The following is a 25,403-nucleotide window of genomic DNA, read 5'->3' as shown; positions in this document are numbered from 1 at the left end:
GTTTTAGCCTGTTTTGACCTGTTTTAGCCTGTTTTGACTACTGAGCAAAAAGTCTGTATCATCTTGACCTTCCTTGTGTTCTGTTACCGTATTAGATAGCAGTTCTGAGACAGTATTCGTATTTCACTTCTCACGAGGTTGAAAATGTTAACCTAATAAATTAGGAGCATTCATCAATCGAGATGAATTTATGAACATGAACGGTGAACTCTAAAACAAGTGCCCATGTGGATCACTTGACTGAATAATGTGCCAAAATGCTTTGACAAAGTCTTTGACAAGGTAGCAATAAGTCTCTAGTTCATCACCACTGTCCTTTTCATTGATATTTCACTGTACACCGTATTCATTTCTATTGGCGTATTTTGTCCAGTCAGGAGAACACATGATTGTAATTGCCTTGTAAAATGTAAGACTTTTTAGAAGTAACCTTAACAGCAATGAGAGACTCATTATACTGTCTGTGAGATAAAACAGTCTATTTAGTGCATATCCCCTAAGGTTAGTGTACGTCCAAATCACACCCTATTCCCTATGTAGTGCAGTACTTTTGACCAAGGCCCACATTGCTCTGTACAAAAGTAGAGCACTATACAGGGAATAGGGTGCCGATTGAGTTGGACGTACACTGTAGCTGGAGGTGTTGCAGAAAGACTTTCTCTGGTAGGCCAGAGATTTCCATTTAGATTACCTTTAGCTTTAAACCGGCAAAGAAAGTATCTCTCTGTCTCTCGCTCTTTTCTCTCTCTCTCTCTCTCTCTCTCTGTCCCTCTCTCGCTCTCTCTCTCTCTTTCTCTCTGTCTCTCTGTCTATCTCTCTCTCTCTCTCCACTCTCTCTCCACTCTCTCTCCAATCTCTCTCTCTCTCTCTGTGTCTATCTCTCTCCTTTCACTCTCTCTCTCTGCTCTCTCTCTTTCTCTCTCTCTCTCTCTCTCTCTCTTTCTGTATCTCTCTCTCTGCTCTCTCTCTGTCTCTCTCTCTCTCTCTCTCTTTCTGTATCTCTCTCTCTGCTCTCTCTCTCTTTCTCTCTCTTTCTCTCTCTCTCTCTCTGCTCTCTCACTCTCCTGCTTTGAGACGATGTGTGAGAGAATAGTCAGGGCAGCAAACTCGACTCATCTCTAGACATTTCATTACATTCATGCTTAAAGAAGATACATCCGTTGTCCCAAATCCCCGCTGTGGATGTATACCTCTTGTGAATGCTGTCAGACCTTCTTGGTTGTGCTTCCCAAAATCAGTTATTCACTAATGAAATACACACAGAGGCAATGTTTTATTAATCTCTCTAGTACCTGTTAGCCAAGCTAATGAGGGAGTAACTGATCTCTCTAGTTCGTATTAGCCATGCTAGTGAGGGAGTATCTGATCTCTCTAGTTCCTATTAGCCATGCTAATGTGAGGGACTAGCTGATCTCTCTAGTTCCTATTAGCCATGCTAGTGAGGGAATAACTGATCTCTCTAGTTCCTATTAGCCATGCTAATGTGAGGGAGTAACTGGTCTCTCTAGTTCCTATTAGCCATGCTAATGTGAGGGAGTAACTGGTCTCTCTAGTTCCTATTAGTCATGCTAATGTGAGGGAGTAACGGATCTCTCTAGTTCCTATTAGCCAAGCTAATGTAAGGGAGTAACTGATCTCTCTAGTACCTGTTAGCCATGCTAATGTGAGGGAGTAACTGGTCTCTCTTGTTCCTATTAGCCATGCTAATGTGAGGGAGTAACTGGTCTCTCTGGTTCCTATTAGCCATGCAGGTGAGGGAGTAACTGATCTCTCTAGTTCCTATTAGCCAAGCTAATGTAAGGGAGTAACTGATCTCTCTTGTTCCTATTAGCCATGCTAATGTGAGGGAGTAACTGAAAGCATTCCTCCTTCCGAATTCCCAAGGCTGCTCATTGGACTGCTTTAATTCTTTATCCCCAGACTGATTATGTTCAAATTGCACTTGAGAATGATCACATCTCTGGAGTATTACTTGCCTTTTTGAAGTTAGGTTTTGACGTGTGCAGAGATTTTATTTTATTCTAAATTGTCAGATTAGATTTTTCCCGATGAATATGCGATAGCCGAAGTCCAACATATCACTCATCTAAGGTGGGTGTGGACCATGTCCAAAGAACAAAATGTATATTTTAAGTCCTACTGTGGGGAAAGCATGAACAGCAGAGACAACAGAAAGTAAAGTTCTTGAGCATATCTTCCTTGCAGTCAAGCTTCTCTAAAATCTCCGTCGATGTTTCCCAGAAGGTCATAGCAGTAACCACTTGACAAAGTCAGAGTTTGTTTAGGCAGTGTTCTTCACCACTTAAAAAGAAATTCACTTTTAAGAAGGTCTAGTTAATGACTTGGGGATGTGTAACATGTTTTCAAAGTTTCACCCTTTACTATGGCCTTTACTATAGCCTTTACTATATATACCCTTTACTATATATAGCCTTTACTATATATAGCCTTTACTATGGCCTTTACTATAGCCTTTACTATATATACCCTTTACTATATATAGCCTTTACTATAGCCTTTACTATATATAGCCTTTACTATAGCCTTTACTATATATAGCCTTTACTATAGCCTTTACTATAGCCTTTACTATAGCCTTTACTATATATACCCTTTACTATAGCCTTTACTATATATACCCTTTACTATATATAGCCTTTACTATATATACCCTTTACTATATATAGCCTTTACTATATATACCCTTTACTATATATACCCTTTACTATATATAGCCTTTACTATAGCCTTTACTATATATAGCCTTTACTATAGCCTTTACTATATATACCCTTTACTATATATAGCCTTTACTATAGCCTTTACTATATATAGCCTTTACTATAGCCTTTACTATAGCCTTTACTATATATACCCTTTACTATATATAGCCTTTACTATAGCCTTTACTATATATAGCCTTTACTATAGCCTTTAATATATATAGCCTTTACTATAGCCTTTACTATATATAGCCTTTACTATAGCCTTTACTATATATAGCCTTTACTATAGCCTTTAATATATATAGCCTTTACTATAGCCTTTACTATATATAGCCTTTACTATAGCCTTTACTATATATAGCCTTTACTATAGCCTTTAATATATATAGCCTTTACTATAGCCTTTACTATAGCCTTTACTATATATAGCCTTTACTATATATAGCCTTTACTATATATAGCCTTTACTATATATAGCCTTTACTATATATAGCCTTTACTATATATACCCTTTACTATATATAGCCTTTACTATAGCCTTTACTATATATAGCCTTTACTATAGCCTTTACTATAGCCTTTACTATATATACCCTTTACTATATATAGCCTTTACTATAGCCTTTACTATATATAGCCTTTACTATAGCCTTTACTATAGCCTTTACTATATATACCCTTTACTATATATAGCCTTTACTATAGCCTTTACTATATATAGCCTTTACTATAGCCTTTAATATATATAGCCTTTACTATAGCCTTTACTATAGCCTTTACTATATATAGCCTTTACTATATATAGCCTTTACTATATATAGCCTTTACTATATATAGCCTTTACTATAGCCTTTACTATAGCCTTTACTATATATAGCCTTTACTATATATAGCCTTTACTATATATAGCCTTTACTATATATAGCCTTTACTATAGCCTTTACTATAGCCTTTACTATATATAGCCTTTACTATAGCCTTTACTATAGCCTTTACTATATATAGCCTTTACTATAGCCTTTACTATAGCCTTTACTATATATAGCCTTTACTATATATAGCCTTTACTATAGCCTTTACTATATATAGCCTTTACTATAACCTTTACTATATATAGCCTTTACTATAGCCTTTACTATATATAGCCTTTACTATAGCCTTTACTATAGCCTTTACTATAGCCTTTACTATATATAGCCTTTACTATAGCCTTTACTATAGCCTTTACTATATATAGCCTTTACTATAGCCTTTACTATATATAGCCTTTACTATATATAGCCTTTACTATATATAGCCTTTACTATAGCCTTTACTATATATAGCCTTTACTATAGCCTTTACTATAGCCTTTACTATATATAGCCTTTACTATAGCCTTTACTATAGCCTTTACTATAGCCTTTACTATATATAGCCTTTACTATAGCCTTTACTATATATAGCCTTTACTATAGCCTTTACTATATATAGCCTTTACTATAGCCTTTACTATATATAGCCTTTACTAAAGCCTTTACTATATATAGCCTTTACTATATATAGCCTTTACTATAGCCTTTACTATATATAGCCTTTACTATAGCCTTTACTATATATAGCCTTTACTATAGCCTTTACTATATATAGCCTTTGCTAAAGCCTTTAATATAGCCTTTACTATAGCCTTTACTATATATAGCCTTTACTATAGCCTTTACTATAGCCTTTACTATATATAGCCTTTACTATAGCCTTTACTATATATAGCCTTTGCTATAGCCTTTACTATAGCCTTTACTATATATAGCCTTTACCGTAGCCAGCTGAAGAGTTCCATCAGCCACTCCTGGGTTACAATCACCTATCCAGACCCGTTTTCCTGCCGATGCGGAGCCCCACCGGACCTTCACAACTGGACTACCAACGTTATCTGCCCACGGGAGTTATCCAACTTGCCCCTCCTTCACGACGTTACCGGAACTCCCATCTGTGGCCCGCTAATCGTTAGCTGTCTTATCGGCTGCTCTCTGAATAGATCTATTGGACAATTTTCTTGGGTCACTATAACTACATCTATTTTAACAGTTGGATTGATCCCCTCTACCACACGGAACTCCAGTAATCTACCGACGGAAATGCACAAGGTGGCTAATAACAGACCTCCATCCTATGCTAGCTTGCTACCGATGGCCCGGCTAGCTGTCTGAATCGCCGTGACCCCAACCAACCTCACTACTCACTGGACCCTTATGATCACTCGGCTAAGCATGCCTCTCCTTAAAGTCAATATGCCTTGTCCATTGCTGCTCTGGTTAGTGTTTATTGGCTTATTTCACTGTAGAGCCTATAGCCCTGCTCATTATACCTTATCCAACCTTTCAGTTCCACCACCCACACATGCAATGACATCACCTGGTTTCAATGATGTCTCTAGAGACAATATCTCTCTCATCATCACTCAATACCTAGGTTTACCTCCACTGTATTCACATCTTACCATACCTTTGTCTGTACATTATACCTTGAAGCTATTTCATCACCCCCAGAATCCTCCTTTAACTCTCTGTTCTACGAATTCTCATAGCTTTTAGCCGTACCCTTATCCTACTCCTCCTCTGTTCCTCTAGTGATGTAGAGGTGAATCCATGTAGAGGTGAATCCCTCCAGTGCCTAGCACCACTCCTATTCCCCAGGCACTTTCTTTTGATGACTTCTGTAACCGTAAAAGCCTTGGTTTCAAGCATGTTAACATTAGAAGTCTCCTCCCTAAGTTTGTTTTATTCACTACTTTAGCACACTCTGCCAACCCGGATGTTCTGGCTGTGTCTGAATCCTGGCTTAGGAAGACCACCAAAAATTCTGAAATCTCCATCCCAACTACAACATTTTCAGACAAGATAGAACGGCCAAATGGGGCGGTGTTGCAATCTACTGCAGAGATAGCCTGCACAGTTCTGTCCTACTATCCAGGTCTGTACCCAAACAATTTGAACTTCTACTTTTAAAAATCAACCTCTCTAAAAACAAGTCTCTCAACGCTGCCACCTGCTATAGACCACCCTCAGCCCCCAGCTGTGCTCTGGACACCATATGTGAACTGATTGCCCCCATCTATCTTCAGAGCTTGTGCTGCTAGGTGACCTAAACTGTGACATGCTTATCACCCCAGCCATCCTACAATCTAAGCTTGATGCCCTCAATCTCACACAAATGATCAATGATCAAATGATCAATCCTACCAGGTACCACCCCAAAGCCGTAAACACGGGCACCCTCATAGATATCATCCTAACCAACTTGCCCTCTAAATACAACTCTGCTGTCTTCAACCAAGATCTCAGCGATCACTGCCCCATTGCCTTCATCCGTAATGAGTCTGCGGTCAAACGACCTCCACTCATCACTGTCAAACGCTCCCTGAAACACTTCAGCGAGCAGGCCTTTTTAATCGACCTGGCCGGGGTATCCTGGATGGATATTGACCACATCCCGTCAGTAGAGGACGCCTAGTTATTTTTTTTTTAAATGCCTTCCTCACCATCTTAAATAAGCATGCTCCATTCAAGAAATGTAGAACCAGGAACAGATACAGCCCTTGGTTCTCTCCAGACCTGACTGCCCTTAACCAACACAAACACATCCTATGGCGTTCTGCATTAGCATTGAACAACCCCCGTGATATGCAACTTTTCAGGGAAGCTAGAAACCAATATACACAGGCAGTTAGAAGAGCCAAGGCTAGCTTTTTCAAGCAGAAATTTGCTTCCTGCAACACAAACTGAAAAAACTGTAAAGTCCATGGAGAATAAGAACACCTCCTCCCAGCTGCCCACTGCACTGAGGATAGGAAACACTGTCACCACCGATAAATCCACTATAATTGAGAATTTCAAAAGGCATTTTTCTACGGCTTGCCATGCGTTCCACCTGGCTACCTCTACCATGGTCAACAGCACTGCACCCCTCACAGCAACTCGCTCAAGCCTTCCCCATTTCTCCTTCTCTCAAATCCAGTCAGCTGATGTTCTGAAGGAGCTGCAACATCTGAACCCCTACAAATCAGCCGGGCTAGACAATCTGGACCCTTTCTTTCTAAAATTATCTGCCGAAATTGTTGCAACCCATATTACTAGCCTGTTCAACCCCTTTTTCGTGTCGTCTGATATTCCCAAAGATTGGAAAGCAGCTGCGGTCATCCCCCTCTTCAAAGGGGTGGACACTCTTGACCCAAACTGCTACAGACCTTTATCTATCCCACCCTTCCTTTCTAAGGTCTTCGAAAGCCAAGTCGACAAACAGATTACCGACCATTTCGAATCCCACCGCACCTTCTCCGCTATGCAATCTGGTTTCCGAGCTGGTCATGGGTGCACCTCATCCACGCTCAAGGTCCTAAACGATATCTTAACCACCATTGATAAGAAACAATACTGTGCAGCCGTATTTATTGACCTGGCCAAGGCTTTTGACTCTGTCAATCACCACATCCTCATGGGCAGACTCGATAGCATTGGTTTCTCAAATGATTGTCTCGCCTGGTTCACCAACTACTTCTCTGATAGAGTTCAGTGTGTCAAATCGGAGGGCCTGTTTTCCGGGCCTCTGGCAGTCTCTATGGGGGTGCCACAGGGTTCAATTCTTGGACCGACTCTCTTCTCTGTATACCTCAATGATGTTGCTCTTGCTGCTGGTGAGTCTCTGATCCACCTCTACGCAGACGACACCATTCTGTATACTTCTGGCCATTCTTTGGACACTGTGTTAACAACCCTCCAGACGAGCTTCAATGGCATACAACTCTCCTTCCGTGGCCTCCAATTACTCTTAAATACATGTAAAACTAAATGCATGCTTTTCAACCGATCGCTGCCTGCACCTGCCCTTCCGTCCAACATCACTACTCTGGACGGTTCTAACTTAGAATATGTGGACAACTACCTAGTTAAATTTTTTATTTTTATTTTACCTTTATTTAACCAGGCAAGTCAGTTAAGAACAAATTCTTATTTTCAATGACGGCCTGGGAACAGTGGGTTAACTGCCTGTTCAGGGGCAGAACGACAGATTTGTACCTTGTCAGCTCGGGGGTTTGAACTCGCAACCTTCCGGTTACTAGTCCAACACTCTAACCACTAGGCTACCCTGCCGCCCCGGCATATAGAATTGGCTTCCTATTTCGCAACAAAGCATCTTCACTCATGCTGCCAAACATACCCTTGTAAAACTGACCATCCTACCGATCTTCGACTTCGGCAATGTCATTTACAAAATAGCCTCCAATACCGTACTCAATAAATTGGATGCAGTCTATCACAGTGCAATCCGTTTTGTCACCAAAGCCCCATATACTACCCACGACTGAGACCTGTACGCTCTCGTTGGCAGGCCCTCGCTTCATACTCATCGCCAAACCCACTGGCTCCAGGTCATCTACAACACCCTGCTAGGTAAAGTCCCCCCTTATCTCAGCTCGCTGGTCACCGTAGCAGCACCGTAGCAGCTCCAGCAGGTATATCTCTCTGGTCACCCCCAAAACCAATTCTTCCTTTGGCCGCCTCTCCTTCTCTGCTGCCAATGACTGGAACGAACTACAAAAATCTCTGAAACTGGAAACACTTATCTCCCTCACTAGCTTTAAGCACCAGCTGTCAGAGCATCTCACAGATTTCTGCACCTGTGCATAGCCCATCTATAATTTAGCCCAAACAGCTACCTCATCCCCTACTGTATTAATTTTTTTATTTTGCTCCTTTGCACCCCATTATTTCTATCTCTACTTTGCACATTATTCCACTGCAAATCTACCATTCCAGTGTTTAACTTGCTATATTGTATTTACTTTGCCACCATGGCCTTTTTTTTTCTACTGTATTATTGTCTGTATATTGGGTTTACTCGATGTGTAACTCTGTCTTGCTGTATGTGTCGAACTGCTTTGCTCTATCTTGGCCACGTTGCAGTTGTACATGAGAACTTGTTCTCAACTGGTCTACCTGCTTAAATAAAGGTGAATAAAAAAAATAGCATTTAACATACCCTTTACCATACCCTTTACCATACCATGTACCATAGTCTTTACCATACCCTTTACCATAACCTTTACCATACAATGTACCATAGTCTTTACCATACCCTTTACCATACCCTTTACCATACCCTTTACCATAGTCTTTACCATAGTCTTTACCATAGTCTTTACCATACCCTTTACCATACCCTTTACCATAGTCTTTACCATAATTCTTTACCATATCCTTTACCATAGTCTTTACCATACCCTTTACCATACCCTTTACCATAGTCTTTGCCGTAGTCTTTACCATACCCTTTACCATAGTCTTTACCATACCCTTTACCATACCCTTTACCATAGTCTTTACCATAGTCTGTACCATAGTCTTTACCATAGTCTTTACCATACCCTTTACCATAGTCTTTACCATACCCTTTCCCATAGTCTTTACCATAGTCTTTACCATACCCTTTACCATTGTCTTTACCATACCCTTTACCATAGTCTTTACCATGCCCTTTACCATAGTCTTTACCATACCCTTTACCATTGTCTTTACCATACCCTTTACCATAGTCTTTACCATACCCTTTACCATAGTCTTTACCATACCCTTCACCATACCCTTTACCATACCCTTTACCATAGTCTTTACCATAGTCTTTATCATAACCTTTACCATAGTCTTTACCATAGTCTTTACCATAGTCTTTACCATTCCCTTTACCATACATATTACCATACCCTTTACCATAGTCTTTACCATACCCTTTACCATACCCTTTACAATAGTCTTTACCATAGTCTTTACCATACCCTTTACCATAGTCTTTACAATACCCTTTACCATGGTCTTTACCATACCCTTTACCATATCCTTTACCATAGTCTTTACCATACCCTTTACCATAGTCTTTACCAAAGTCTTTACCATAGTCTTGACCATACAATTGACAATACACTTTAACACAGCGTTTACCATAGGTTTCCCCTGCCGTATAAGAACAGATCTGGGATCATCCTAAATAAAACCCATTTTGCATCTTCAAAGTGATAGGCATGTTGTGTAAATGAAATGATACAAACCCCTGCCCCAAAATCTGTTTTAATTCCAGGTTGTAAGGCAACAAAATAGGACAAATGCCATGGGGTGAATACTTTCGCAAGCCACTGCGGTGAAAATTCAGATCAGACGTGTTCAATTATTTCTATTTCAAATTAGAGAGTAAAACTGTAGCTATCAATTAACAAGAAATAAGTACTGTACTGTATCTTCACATTTAATCACATTTCAACTAGTTTTTTGAGTTACATTAGGCCCTAATCTATGGATTTCACATGACAGGGCTGGGAGGCAGCATGGGTGGGCCAGGGAGGGCATAGACCCATCCACTGGGGAGACTGGACCACCCACTGGGGAGACTGGCCCACCTGCTGGGGAGACTGGCCCACCCTCTGGGGAGACTGGCCCACCAACTGGGGAGACTGGCCCACCCACTGGGGAGACTGGCCCACCCTCTGGGGAGACTGGCCCACCCGCTGGGGAGACTGGCCCACCCTCTGGGGAGACTGGCCCACCCACTGGGGAGACTGGCCCACCACTGGGGAGACTGACCCACCCACTGGGGAGACTGGCCCACCCACTGGGGAGACTGGCCCACCCACTGGGGAGACTGACCCACCCGCTGGGATAATGGCCCACCCACTGGGGAGACACTCCTGCTCACTGGGGAGACTGGCCCTCCCACTCGGTCAATCATAATCAGCTTTTCCCCACAAAAGGGCTTTATTACAGACAAAAATACTCCTCAGTTTAATCAGCAGTCTGGGTGGCTGGTCTCAGACGAACCCCAGGAGAAGAAGCCAGATGTGGAGGTCCTGGGCTGGACTGGTTACATGTGGGGTGTGGTTGTAAGGAAGGTTGAACATACTGCCAAATTCTCTAAAATGACGTTGTAGGCGGTTTATGGTACAGAAATGTACTTTAAATGATCTGGCAACAGCTCTGATGGACATTCCAGCAGTCAGCATGCCAATTGCAGGCTCCCTCAAAACTTGAGACATCCTTGGTTTTGTGTTGTGTGACAAAACTTCACATTTTAGAGTGCCATTTTATTGTCCCCAGCACAAGGTGCACCTGTGTAATGGTGATGCTGTTTAATCAGCTTTTGATATGCCACACCTGTCAGGTGGATGGATTATTTTGGCAAGGGATAAATGCTCACTAACAGGGATGTAAGCAAATTTGTGCACACCATTTAATAGAAATAAGGTTTTTGTGCGTATGGAAAATTTTGAGATCTTTTATTTCAGCTCATGAAACATTGGACCTATTTGTTTTTGTTCAGTATAATTTCACAGTGCATCAGGAGTAGGGATCATCCTTGTGATTCCTGAAATGCAGAGCCTTTTAGAGTACTTTTCTGGTTAGCTAATTCTCAGTCTCATTGAACACCAAATGTTGCTAGCTAGCTAGCGTACCACTTAATGTGAGTTGTTTTCTCAGAATGTATGTTAGCTAGCTAAGTTAGCCGACATCAGGATACATTTTGAGAGCACTAGTTTGCAGATGTCACAAGGAGTCCAGCCTAAAACCTTAAAGAGCAAGCAATGCAGACTTAGATGCACAGTAGCTAGGAAAAAAAACCCTAGAAAGGTAGGAACCTAGGAAGAAACCTAGAGAGGAACCAGGCTCTGAGGAGTGGCCAGTCCTCTTCTGGCTGTGTCGGGTGGAGATTATAACAGTAAATGGCCATTAAGGCCAGATCGTTTTTCAAGATGTTGAAATGTTTATAGATGACCAGCAGGGTTAAATAATAATCACAGTGCTTATAGAAGGTTCAACAGGTTCAACTCACCTCAGGAGTAAATTACAGTTGGCTTTTCATAGCCGAACATTCAGAGGTCGAAACTGCAGATGCGGTTGACTGGGACTGTAGCTTCTTCAATAGGAGAGAGAGAGAGAGAAATGTCTGCTCCAAAATGTTGCGCTGCTGGCACCCAGCCATACAATGATCTTTCTCTATAATTTTTCAAAATAAAAGCCTGAAACTATGTCTAAAGACTGTTCACACCATGGGGAAGCCATAGGAAAAGGAATCTGGTTGACATCCCTTTAAATGGAGCAAAGGCAGGCAATGGAACAGAGAGCTTTCAGGAAAAACAGCACCTCCGGGTTGGATTTTCCTCCGGTTTTCGCCTGCAATATCAGTTCTGTTATAATCACAGACATTATTTTGACAGTTTTGGAAACTTTAGACTGTTTTCTATCCTAAGCTGTCAATTATATGCATATTCTAGATTCTGGGCCTGAGAAATAGGCAGTTTCATTTGGGTACATTTTTCATCCAAACATCAAAACACTCCCCCTACACTCAAGAGGTTAAAGACTTAAAGGTTAACTTAAAGTCTGTGTCTCTCGCATGTATAGGCAGACCATTCCATTAAAAAAGGAGCTCTGTAGGAGGAAAGCCCTGCCTGCAACTGTTTGCTTAGAAATTCTAGGTGCCTTGTGACTATAGTGTAGGTGTAGGTATGTATGACAGGACCAAATTGGAGAGATAGGTATGAACAATTGAAACAATAGTGGTCCTAAAACGGAACCTTGAGGAACACAGTAACGAACCATTGATTTGTCAGAGGACAAACCATCAACAGAGACATACGTATATTTTTCCTTCAGATAAGATCTAAACCAGCCGTAAACCAATTTGCACTTCCAATAGCTCCGAAAGAATGTCGTGATCGATGGTATCAAAAGCAGCACTAAGGTCTAGGAACACGAGGACAGATGCAGAGCCTCGGTCTGACTCCATTAAAAGGTAATTTACCACCTTTCACGAGTCTCAGTGCTATGATGGGGTCTAAAACCAGACTGCAGTGTTTTGTATACAATATTTGTCTTCAGGAAGAAAGTGAGTTGCTGAGGAACAGCTTTTGAAGTAGTTTTTTTGAGGAATAGTAGATTCAATGTTGGATGATGGTTAAAAACATGATCCAGGGGAAGGTTTGTCTTTATTTCTGCCACCTTTAGCTAGTTTCATGTGACTCACAGTGAGACTGCATCTAGGCTATTAGGCAAAATTAAGTTTAAATCCTTGGTTAGGTGGTAACATTTGTTGTACTCTGACTTCCTTGGGTAGGTGGAGCGAGTCTAGAAGGGTGTCTAGAAGGGTGTCAAGGAATCTTCTTTCTCCGAGAATTTATAATGTGGCTCTTGATAATCCTTGGTTGGAATCTGAGCAAATTGTTTGTTGCGAATGTAATACAATGATGGTCCAATAACCCAGGATTATGAGGTAAAAACTATTCAGTCCACAATATCTATTCCACGATCCACAATATCTATTCCTGCGTAGGTCCAGATACATGTTGGGTAAAACCCACTGAGTTGATGATGGCTCCGAAAGCCTTTGAGAGTGGGTCTGTGGACTTTCCCATGTGAATATTGAAGTCACCGAAAATGTGAATATTATCTTGCCATGACTAGGTCCGATAGGTCCAATAGGAATCGAGGGAACTCAGTGAAGAATGCTATGTATGGCCCAGGAGGCCTGTAAACAGTAGCTATAGAAAGTGATTAAGCAGGCTGCATGGATTTCATGACTAGAACCTCAAAAGACGAAAACGCAGTATTTTGTGTCGTAAGTTGAAATTTGCTGTCATAAATGTAGGCAACACCTCTACTTTTGTGGGATGCTTGGGGAATATGGTCACGAGTGTAACCAGGGGGACTCATTTAAGACAGTAAATTCATCAGGCTTGAGCCATGTTTCAGTCAGGCTAATCACATCAAGATTATGATCAGTGATTAGTTCATTGACAATGACTGTCTTGGAAGTGAGGGATCTAACAAATCAAATCAAATCAAATCAAACCAAATTTTATTTGTCACATACACATGGCTAGCAGATGTTAATGCGAGAGTATCGAAATGCTTGTGCTTCTAGTTCCGACAATGCAGTAATAACCAACAAGTAATCTAGCTAACAATTCCAAAACTACTACCTTATAGACACAAGTGTAAGGGGATGAAGAATATGTACATAAAGATATATGAATGAGTGATGGTACAGAGCGGCATAGGCAAGATACAGTAGATGGTATTGAGTGCAGTATATACATATGAGATGAGTATGTAAACAAAGTGGCATAGTTAAAGTGGCTAGGACTACATTAGGTAGTCCTATTTTGAGATGTGAGGTGTTATCACAATCTCTTAAAAATATGACGGGGAAGGAGGAGTTATTTTTTCCAGTGGGATTGCTAAGGCAAACACAGACATGTTAAGTTTTGCCAGACTAAGATCAAGGCACAAACACTTCTCAATGGGCATAGCTGAGCTGACTACACTGACTGTGCATGTGGCAGACTCCACTAAGCTGCCAGAAAAGCTAACAGTTATCTGCAAATTCTATCTTTTGGGAGGGGCGAAAACAGTTTTCAGCGTTTAAGTGATTAAGTTTTGCGAGTCTGCAGTAGAGTTTATCACTCCACCTAACTGGAAGGGGGCCAGAGACAATCTATTCAGCTAAATTACCTGCTGAAGCTTGGTGTTTATAATGACGCCGACGGATATGGCTGCTGTGCTTCTAGCTTTTTTTAGTATTTAGTTTTTATGTGATATTTCTTACTTTATTAGCCCCAGGACATTTTTTGTGTTATTACATACAGACGGTAATGAAAATCTGATGTTCAGTATATTACTAATGTTCAGTATATTACTCTCTAATGTTCAGTATATTGCTAATGTTCAGTATATTACTCTCTAATGTTCAGTATATTACTACCTAATGTTCAGCATATTACTAATTTTCAGTATATTACTATCTAATTACTATCTAATGTTCAGTACATTACTATCTAATGTTCAGTACATTACTATCTAATGTTCAGTATATTACTATCTAATGTTCAGTATATTACTATCTAATGTTCTGTATATTACTAATTTTCAGTATATTACTATCTAATTACCATCTAATGTTCAGTATATTACTATCTGATGTTCAGTATATTACTATCTAATGTTCAGTATATTACTATCTAATGTTCAGTATATTACCATCTAATGTTCAGTATATTACTATCTAATGTTCAGTATATTACTATCTAATGTTCAGTATATTACTATCTAATGTTCAGTATATGACTATCTAATGTTCAGTATATTACTATCTATGTTCAGTATATTACTATCTAGTGTTCAGTATATTACTATCTATGTTCAGTATATTACTGTGTAGTGTTCAGTATATTACTATTTAGTGTTCAGTATATTACTATCTAGTGTTCAGTATATTACTATCTAGTGTTCAGTATATTACTATCTAATGTTCAGTATATTACTATCTAGTGTTCAGTATATTACTATCTGATGTTCAGTATATTACTATCTAATGTTCAGTATATTACTATCTAATGTTCAGTATGTTACTATCTAATGTTCAGTATATTACCATCTAATGTTCAGTATATTACTAATGTTCAGTATATTACTATCTAATGTTCAGTATATTACTATCTAATGTTCAGTATATTACTGTGTAGTGTTCAGTATATTACTAATTTTCAGCATATTACTATCTAATGTTCAGTATATTACTATCTAATGTTCAGTATATTACTATCTAATGTTCAGTATATTACTATCTAATGTTCAGTATATTACTATCTAATGTTCAGTATATTACTAATGTTTAGTATATTACTATCTAATGTTCTGTATATTACTAATGTTCAGTATATTACTATCTAATTACCATCTAATGTTCAGTATATTACTATCTAGTGTTCAGTATATTACTATCTAATGTTCAGTATATTACTATCTAATGTTCAGTATATTACTATCTAATGTTCAGTATATTACTATCTAATGTTCAGTATATTACTATCTAATGTTCAGTATATTACTATCTGATGTTCAGTATATTACTATCTAGTGTTCAGTATATTACTATCTAATGTTCAATATATTACTATCTAATGTTCAGTATATTACTATCTAATGTTCAGTATATTACTATCTAATGTTCAGTATATTACTATCTAATGTTCAGTATATTACTATCTAATGTTCAGTATATTACTATCTAATGTTCAGTATATTACTATCTAGTGTTCAGTATATTACTATCTGATGTTCAGTATATTACTATCTAATGTTCAGTATATTACTATCTAATGTTCAGTATGTTACTATCTAATGTTCAGTATATTACCATCTAATGTTCAGTATATTACTAATGTTCAGTATATTACTATCTAATGTTCAGTATATTACTATCTAATGTTCAGTATATTACTGTGTAGTGTTCAGTATATTACTAATTTTCAGCATATTACTATCTAATGTTCAGTATATTACTATCTAATGTTCAGTATATTACTATCTAATGTTCAGTATATTACTATCTAATGTTCAGTATATTACTATCTAATGTTCAGTATATTACTAATGTTTAGTATATTACTATCTAATGTTCTGTATATTACTAATGTTCAGTATATTACTATCTAATTACCATCTAATGTTCAGTATATTACTATCTAGTGTTCAGTATAGTACTATCTATGTTCAGTATATTACTATCTAATGTTCAGTATATTACTATCTAATGTTCAGTATATTACTATCTAATGTTCAGTATATTACTATCTAATGTTCAGTATATTACTATCTAATGTTCAGTATATTACTATCTAGTGTTCAGTATATTACTATCTGATGTTCAGTATATTACTATCTAATGTTCAGTATATTACTATCTAATGTTCAGTATGTTACTGTCTAATGTTCAGTATATTACTATCTAATGTTCAGTATATTACTAATGTTCAGTATATTACTATCTAATGTTCAGTATATTACTATCTAATGTTCAGTATATTACTGTGTAGTGTTCAGTATAATACTAATTTTCAGCATATAACTATCTAATGTTCAGTATATTAATATCTAATGTTCAGTATATTACTAATGTTCAGTATATTACTATCTAATGTTCAGTATATTACTATCTAATGTTCAGTATATTACTATCTAATGTTCAGTATATTACTATCTAATGTTCAGTATATTACTATCTAATGTTCAGTATATTACTATCTAATGTTCAGGATATTACTATCTGATGTTCAGTATATTACTATCTAGTGTTCAGTATATTACTATCTAATGTTCAATATATTACTATCTAATGTTCAGTATATTACTATCTAGTGTTCAGTATATTACTATCTAATGTTCAGTATATTACTATCTAATGTTCAGTATATTACTATCTAATGTTCAGTATATTACTATCTAATGTTCAGTATATTACTATCTAGTGTTCAGTATATTACTATCTAATGTTCAGTATATTACTATCTAATGTTCAGTATATTACTATCTAATGTTCTGTATATTACTAATGTTCAGTATATTACTATCTAATGTTCAGTATATTACTATCTAATGTTCAGTATATTACTAATGTTTAATATATTACTATCTAATGTTCTGTATATTACTATCTAATGTTCAGTATATTACTAATGTTTAGTATATTACTATCTAATGTTCTGTATATTACTAATGTTCAGTATATTACTATCTAATGTTCTGTATATTACTATCTAATGTTCAGTATATTACTATCTAATGTTCAGTATATTACTAATGTTCAGTATATTACTATCTAATGTTCAGTATATTACTAATGTTCAGTATATTACTAATGTTTAATATATTACTATCTAATGTTCTGTATATTACTATCTAATGTTCAGTATATTACTATCTAATGTTCAGTATATTACTAATGTTCAGTATATTACTATCTAATTACCATCTAATGTTCAGTATATTACTATCTAATGTTCAGTATATTACTATCTAATGTTCAGTATATTACTATCTAGTGTTCAGTATATTACTATCTAATGTTCAGCATATTACTATCTAATGTTCAGTATATTACTATCTAATGTTCAGTATATTACTATCTAATGTTCAGTATATTACTCGCTAATGTTCAGTATATTACTATCTAATGTTCAGTATATTACTATCTAATGTTCAGTATATTACTATCTAATGTTCAGTATATTACTATCTAATGTTTAGTATATTACTCATGTTCAGTATATTACTATCTAATGTTCAGTATATTACTAATGTTCAGTATATTACTATCTAATGTTCAGAATATTACTATCTAGTGTTCAGTATATTACTATCTAATGTTCAGTATATTACTATCTAATGTTCAGTACATTACTATCTAATGTTCAGTATATTACTCTCTAATGTTCAGTATATTACTATCTAATGTTTAGTATATTACTCATGTTCAGTATATTACTATCTAATGTTCAGTATATTACTAATGTTCAGTATATTACTATCTAATGTTCAGAATATTACTATCTAGTGTTCAGTATATTACTATCTAATGTTCAGTATATTACTATCTAATGTTCAGTATATTACTAATGTTCAGTATGTTACTCGCTAATGTTCAGTATATTACTATCTAATGTTCAGTATATTACTATCTAATGTTCAGTATATTACTATCTAATGTTCAGTATATTACTATCTAATGTTCAGTATATTACTATCTAATGTTCAGTATATTACTATCTAATGTTCAGTATATTACTAATGTTCAGTATATTACTATCTAATGTTCAGTATATTACTATCTAATGTTCAGTCTCTGGATAATAAAGTTGACGAGCTCAGGGCGAGGATTTCCTTTCAGAGAATGACATCATGGATTGTAGCATACTCTGTTTCACGGAACCGTGGCTCTCTCGGGATATAGTGTTTGAGTCCATTCAGCCAGTTGGGTTCTCAGTTTATTGCGCAGACAGATATAAATATCTCTCCGGGAAGAAGAAGGGCAGGGGGTATTTTTCATGATTTACTACTCAAGGTGTGATTGTGATAACATAAGGGAATCAGAGAGACCAAAAGTAACTCTGAAGGAGCTGCAAAGCTCCACTGCGGAGATTGGAGTATCTGTCCATAGAACCACTTTAAGCCGTACACTCCACAGAGCTGGGCTTTACGGAAGAGTGGCCAGAAATAAATAAGCAAACTTGTTTGGTGTTCTCTAAAAGGCATGTGGGAGACTCCCCAAACATATGGAAGAAGGTACTCTGGTCAGGTGAGACTAAAATTGAGCTTTTTGGCCATCAAGGAAAACACTATTGTCTGGCGCAAACCCAACACCTCTCTTCACCCTGAGAACACCATCCCGACGGAGAAGCATGGTGTTGGCAGCATCATGCTGTGGGGATGTTTTTCATCAGTAGGGATTGGGAAACTCGGTTGGAATTGAAGGAATGATGGATGGCGCTAAATACAGGGAAATACTTGAAGGAAGCCTGTTTCAGTCTTCCAGAGATTTGAGACTGGGATGGAAGTTCACCTTCCAGCAGGACAATGATCCTAAGCATACTGCTAAAGCAACACTCAAGTGGTTTAAGGGGAAATATTTAAAAGTCTTGGAATGGCCTTGTCAAAGCCCAGACCTCAAATCAATTGAGAATCTGTGGTACAACTTAAAGATTGCTATACACCAGTGGATCCCATCCAACTTGAAGGAGCTGGAGCAGTATTGCCTTGAAGAATGGACAAAAATCCCAGTGGCTGGGGATTGGCGTCCCGTCAACAGGACAGTTGTAAATCAAGCAGCGCCTTGTGTCACGATTGCAGGATTTTTGAAGGTGAAATGTGTACTTACATTCTGACATCTTGCGTTCTGATACATTCTGATTTATCATCCAAAGGGTCCCAGGGAGAACATGAAGTGTGGTTTTGTTAGATAAAATCCTTCATCATATCCTAAAAAGGTCCATATAGCATGCACGATTGATTTTGCATTTCCACTCGTTCAATTTGCAAAGAAAGGAATCTGTGAAAATCTCACCCTAAACGTTGTTTCAACCAGTCAAATCACGTTCATATTAATTCCTCAGAGATCCTAGAACGTAGCCAGACTTCACTATATCATTAGTGGTGTAGTATATCCTATAGGACACCATATTTGGCCAGAGAGCGACTTCTTCATGGCATCGATCGGGGACTAACAAAGCTAGCTAGATAGCCAATGAGCTGGGCTTTACGGAAGTATCCAGAAACCCTGTATATGTTGTAAAATGTAGCTGCTAATCTTGTACGACAGCATGCCTTTTCCTTTTGGAAACTAGTTGTTTTGCAAATGTTGAACTTATAATTTTATTTATTTTATTTATTTCACCTTTATTTAACCAGGTAGGCAAGTTGAGAACAAGTTCTCATTTACAATTGCGACCTGGCCAAGATAAAGCAAAGCAGTTCGACACATACAACGACCCAGAGTTACACATGGAGTAAAACAAACATACAGTCAATAATACAGTATAAACAAGTCTATATACGATGTGAGCAAATGAGGTGAGATAAGGGAGGTAAAGGCAAAAAGGCCATGGTGGCAAAGTAAATACAATATAGCAAGTAAAACACTGGAATGGTAGATTTGCAATGGGAGAATGTGCAAAGTAGAAATAAAAATAATGGGGTGCAAAGGAGCAAAATAAATAAATAAATAAAATACAGTAGGGAAAGAGGTAGTTGTTTGGGCTAAATTATAGGTGGGCTATGTACAGGTGCAGTAATGTGATGTGATAATGTGGCTACTAATACTGGAAAAGCTAAATCAAAGTCCATTCTTGCAGAAAAATGTGATATGAATGCAAAAGTCTCCTTCACGATTTGCCCAAATGTAGCAGTGTGACTTCACACTAAATGCCATATAGTTTGCTCATACTTTAAGTTATCTGTCTGAAGCTTTGCACATACACTGCTGCCATCTCGTGGACACCATTGGAATTACAACCAGCGTGATGGCTAGATGTGGGACCTTTCTCTTGCATTTCAAAGATTGTTGTCGAAAGAAATATTGTTTTTTTCTTTGTATGATCTTCTACCAGATCTATTGTGTTATATTCTCCTACATTCAATTCACATGTCCACAAACTGCAAAGTGTTTGCTTTCAAATGGTACCAAGAATATGCATATGCTTGCTTCAGGGCCTGAGCTACAGGCAGTTTTGGTATGTCATTTTAGGCAAAAATTTACAAAATAAAAATCCCTAATTATAGAGACATACCCCAAGAGACTTGCATCTGTATTTGCTGCAACAGTTGGCTCTACAAAGTATTGACTTTAGGGGCAGGGGGTGAATAATTATGTTATATATTCTTAATTGCATTCCTTTACTTTAGATTGTGTGTAAAGTTATATGTATCTTGTTAGAGATTACTGCACTGTTGGAGCTAGAAGCATTTCGCTACACCCGCAATGACATCTGCTAAACCTGTGTATGTGACAAATAATACTTCAATTGTTTTGATTTGTCTTTTTCATCCTAACATTGTTGGTGCCGACTTAGATAACCCCTCTACTCTCTACACTCGCCAGCCTCAGACAGCACCATCCTCAGACAGCACTAGCCTCAGACAGCATCAGCCTCAGACAGCACCATCCTCAGACAGAATCCGCCTCAGACAGCACCATCCTCAGACAGCACCATCCTCAGACAGCACTAGCCTCAGACAGCACCATCCTCAGACAGCACCATCCTCAGACAGCACCATCCTCAGACAGCACCATCCTCAGACAGCACCAGCCTCAGATTAGCCTTTACGTCGGTATGATCACTGAATGATTATTTTTCAGTCTAATATTGATAATGGAGTCACCAATGACTTGGGTTTTCATTTCACCAGAGCTAACGGTGGGAGGCTTCGGCGGCTCAGACCCCGTAACGGGTGGAGGAGAGACCTTGGTCTCTGACTCCGACTCATTGCTTAGTGAGGAAAACCGGTTGAAAGTTTCTATCGGCTGAATGAGCAACACAGGTTGAGCATGCCGACTGAATTTCCCTCCAGAAGCCGTGAGAAAATTGTCCGGCTGCGGGGACAGTGCAGGGGGACAGTGCAGGGGGACAGTGCAGGGGGACAGTGCGGGGGACAGTGCAGGGGGACAGTGCAGGGGGACAGTGCAGGGGGACAGCGCAGGGGGACCGTGCAGGGGGATCGTGCAGGGGGACAGTACAGGGGGACAGTCTAGGGGGACCGTGCAGGGGTACCGTGCAGGGGTACCGTGCAGGGGTACTGCAGGGGGACAGTGCAGGGGGACAGCGCAGGGGGACCGTGCAGGGCGACCGTGTAGGGGGACAGTGCAGGGGGACAGTGCAGGGGGACAGCACAGGGGGACAGCGCAGGGGGACAGCGCAGGGGGACCGTGCAGGGGGACCGTGCAGGGGGACAGTACAGGGGGACAGTGCAGGGGGACAGTAGAGGGGGACAGCGCAGGGGGACAGTACAGGGGGACAGTGCAGGGGAACAGTGCAGGGGGACAGCGCAGGGGGACAGTGCAGGGGTACTAACACTACTACCCGTCTTTACTGGTGGCATAGACGCTGTATCATCCTTAAATTGCCCTTGTCTAACATTTGCATCTGAAGCCGGGCTTGCAACTCGGCTATCCTCACATTAAGGTAATAGTTCTCCTGTATATTATGACTACAGCGACTGCAATGAGAAGGTGTAATATTACATAGCTTTTTCTCCTGGAGGAGATACTGCAGATCCATTCCAGATGAAGTCTGGGGTGAAAAAGTTGAATGGAAAAAAGTCAAGCGAGGACAAAACTAACTTTGGGAAACAGTGGTGTAACAGTATAACTTTCGTCCCCCTCCTCGCCCCGACCCGGGCTCGAACAGACAACTGACACCCACGAAGCATCGTTACCCATCGCTCCACAAAATCCGCAGCCCTTGCAGAGCAAGGGGAACAACTACTTTAAGGTCTCCGAGCGAGTGACGTCACCGATTGAAACGCTATTAGCGCGCACCACCGCTAACTAGCTAGTCGTTTCACATCAGTTACACTCACCCCCCTTTTGACCTCCTCCTTTTCCGCAGCAACCAGTGATCCGGGCCAACAGCATCAATGTAACAGTATAGCTTTAGTGGGTCCCCTCGCCCATGCCCGGGCTCGAACCAGGGACCCTCTGTAAATATAGACAACTGACACCCACGAAGCATCGTTACCCACCCCCCCAAGTTTATTTAAAAAGGACAAAAAATACCTAATTTCACCTTTTTATTTTTGTCAGGACAGGCTAATGCATTTTGGCAGTTCTGCCTTCATCAGCGCGCCAAGCCGTAGTTTTTGTATCTGCAGGTGTCTACAGTAGGTGATCATTATGACCTGTTAGGAGGACGGTCCATAGTGGTAATGAAAAAACATTAGAGAACCAACAACTATTACTAAACATAAAAACAAATGCACAGATCATCAAAATAATCTTGATAAATGGGATGTAGGTATCATGATGACATATAGGAGATGTGAGCCATTTTTTGTGCATTTTGTAGCACTTTCTTTTATACACTCAAAGCATCTATTTTTGGAGGCATTACTGTGCAAAATGATGTAACAAAATACATCATTTCACTATGAATGTACTTTGTTGCTATCCAAGCCAAGTGAGAGGAGGATACGTGCTACTTGTCCTCATCCTGACTGATCCCCCCCCGTCCCCCGTCGCTTGTTGAAGAAATGTTGTCAGAACTGTAGTCACACTGTAAATACTATTGGTGGAAAGCTGTTGTAACTAGTGGAGCAGCAGTGTTACTACGCGGACGTATAAAAACAACATCTTTATGTAAAGTTTGTTTTCATTCTGTCTTTGTTTCCACAGAACTGTGGGAGACACGAACTATCAAACCCGGCTGAACATGTGAGCTACCATCGAGTCTACAACAAGGAACACTGTCTCGAGTCACAACCAACTCAGGCCTACCCCCCTCCCGTTACCTTCTTACCCCAAAATCCCTACACACATCCTCCGTCCAACAACCCCCTGTACCCCGCCAGCTACCCTGCCCAAGGCCAAGGGCAGGGCGAGGCTCCACGACCCCTCTTCCCTAAGGAGCAGTCCGTGTGACGCCCCAAAATCAATCTGGAGCTCCAGCCCATTAAGAGCCATCATCAGAGCTGGTGTAACCTGAAATACCGGAAGCTACACCAAGCTTTGCTCTAAGGGTGTGAATGCTATGCCCCCCCCCCCTCCCCGCCAACCACCTCTCTCTCTCTCTCTGTTTCTATGAGCCTGATGATGGAGTGGGCATCCCCTGCTATGATGGAAGTGTCAGTAGTTTGTGGACCTTAAAACCTTGTGTGTTGTGCACTGCATGTTCCACCGAGGCTGTCAGTAGGACCCCTCATCTTGTGCTGTTATTGTAGACACCACTGCCGTCACGTTCCACTCCACTCAGTCTCACCTCACCCTCACCACGCTACTGTAGGTGTGTTCTTCAAATAGCTGTCCTCAATGTCTTGATTGCTTCCATATCCTTGTATATGTTCATTTTTGACTTTTGCCAAGTGTTCAACAATGTACAATATACACCACTGTGTCACTCGAGATGTTATTTTCTTCTATTTCTTACTATTTCTCTTCCCACAGTGATAGGAACCTCTTTTCTCTTCCCACAGTAGTAGGAACCTCCTTTCTCTTCCCACATTGATAGGGACCTCTTTTCTCTTCCCACATTGATAGGGACCTCTTTTCTCTTCCCACATTGATAGGGACCTATTTTCTCTTCCCACATTGATAGGGACCTCTTTTCTCTTCCCACAGTAGTAGGAACCTCTTTTCTCTTCCCACAGTGATAGGAACCTCTTTTCTCTTCCCACATTGATAGGGACCTCTTTTCTCTTCCCACAGTAGTAGGAACCTCTTTTCTCTTCCCACAGTGATAGGAACCTCTTTTCTCTTCCCACATTGATAGGGACCTCATTTCTCTTCCCACAGTGATAGGAACCTCTTTTCTCTTCCCACAGTAGTAGGAACCTCTTTTCTCTTCCCACATTGATAGGGACCTCATTTCTCTTCCCACAGTGATAGGAACCTCTTTTCTCTTCCCACATTGATAGGGACCTCTTTTCTCTTCCCACAGTAGTAGGGACCTCTTTTCTCTTCCCACATTGATAGCGACCTCTTTTCTCTTCCCACATTGATAGGGACCTCTTTGCTCTTCCCACATTGATAGGGACCTCTTTTCTTTTCCCACATTGATAGGGACCTCTTTGCTCTTCCCACATTGATAGGGACCTCTTTTCTTTTCCCACATTGATAGGGACCTCTTTTCTCTTCCCACAGTAGTAGCGACCTCTTTTCTCTTCCCACATTGATAGGGACCTCTTTTCTCCTCCCACAGTAGTAGGGACCTCTTTTCTCTTCCCACATTGATAGGGACCTCTTTTCTCTTCCCACATTGATAGCGACCTCTTTTCTCTTCCCACATTGATAGGGACCTCTTTTCTCTTCCCACATTGATAGGGACCTCTTTTCTCTACCCACATTGATAGGGACCTCTTTTCTCTTCCCACATTGATAGGGACCTCTTTTCTCTTCCCACATTGATAGGGACCTCTTTTCTCTTCCCACAGTAGTAGCGACCTCTTTTCTCCTCCCACAGTAGTAGGGACCTCTTTTCTCTTCCCACATTGATAGGGACCTCTTTTCTCTTCCCACATTGATAGGGACCTCTTTTCTCTTCCCACATTGATAGCGACCTCTTTTCTCTTCCCACATTGATAGGGACCTCTTTTCTCTTCCCACATTGATAGG

At 39.6% G+C, this 25,403-nt stretch overlaps 1 protein-coding gene across 1 annotated transcript in view; it reads left to right on the top strand.

The window, feature by feature from the left end:
• Nucleotides 1-24,328, top strand: part of LOC118943990 (nectin-1-like) — a 571,645-nt gene extending 547,317 nt beyond the window's left edge. The window contains exon 9 of the mRNA XM_036961057.1: nt 23,469-24,328. Within this exon, the coding sequence (XP_036816952.1) occupies nt 23,469-23,714 (246 nt within the window). The 3' untranslated portion in view covers nt 23,715-24,328. The remainder of the gene's footprint in view (nt 1-23,468) is intronic.
• The last annotated feature ends 1,075 nt before the right edge of the window (nt 24,329-25,403 follow it).

The sequence above is a fragment of the Oncorhynchus mykiss genome, chromosome 24 (genome assembly GCF_013265735.2).
Source record: "Oncorhynchus mykiss isolate Arlee chromosome 24, USDA_OmykA_1.1, whole genome shotgun sequence".
NCBI classification, from domain to species: domain Eukaryota; kingdom Metazoa; phylum Chordata; class Actinopteri; order Salmoniformes; family Salmonidae; genus Oncorhynchus; species Oncorhynchus mykiss.
This window is presented reverse-complemented; position numbering and strand designations above follow the sequence as displayed.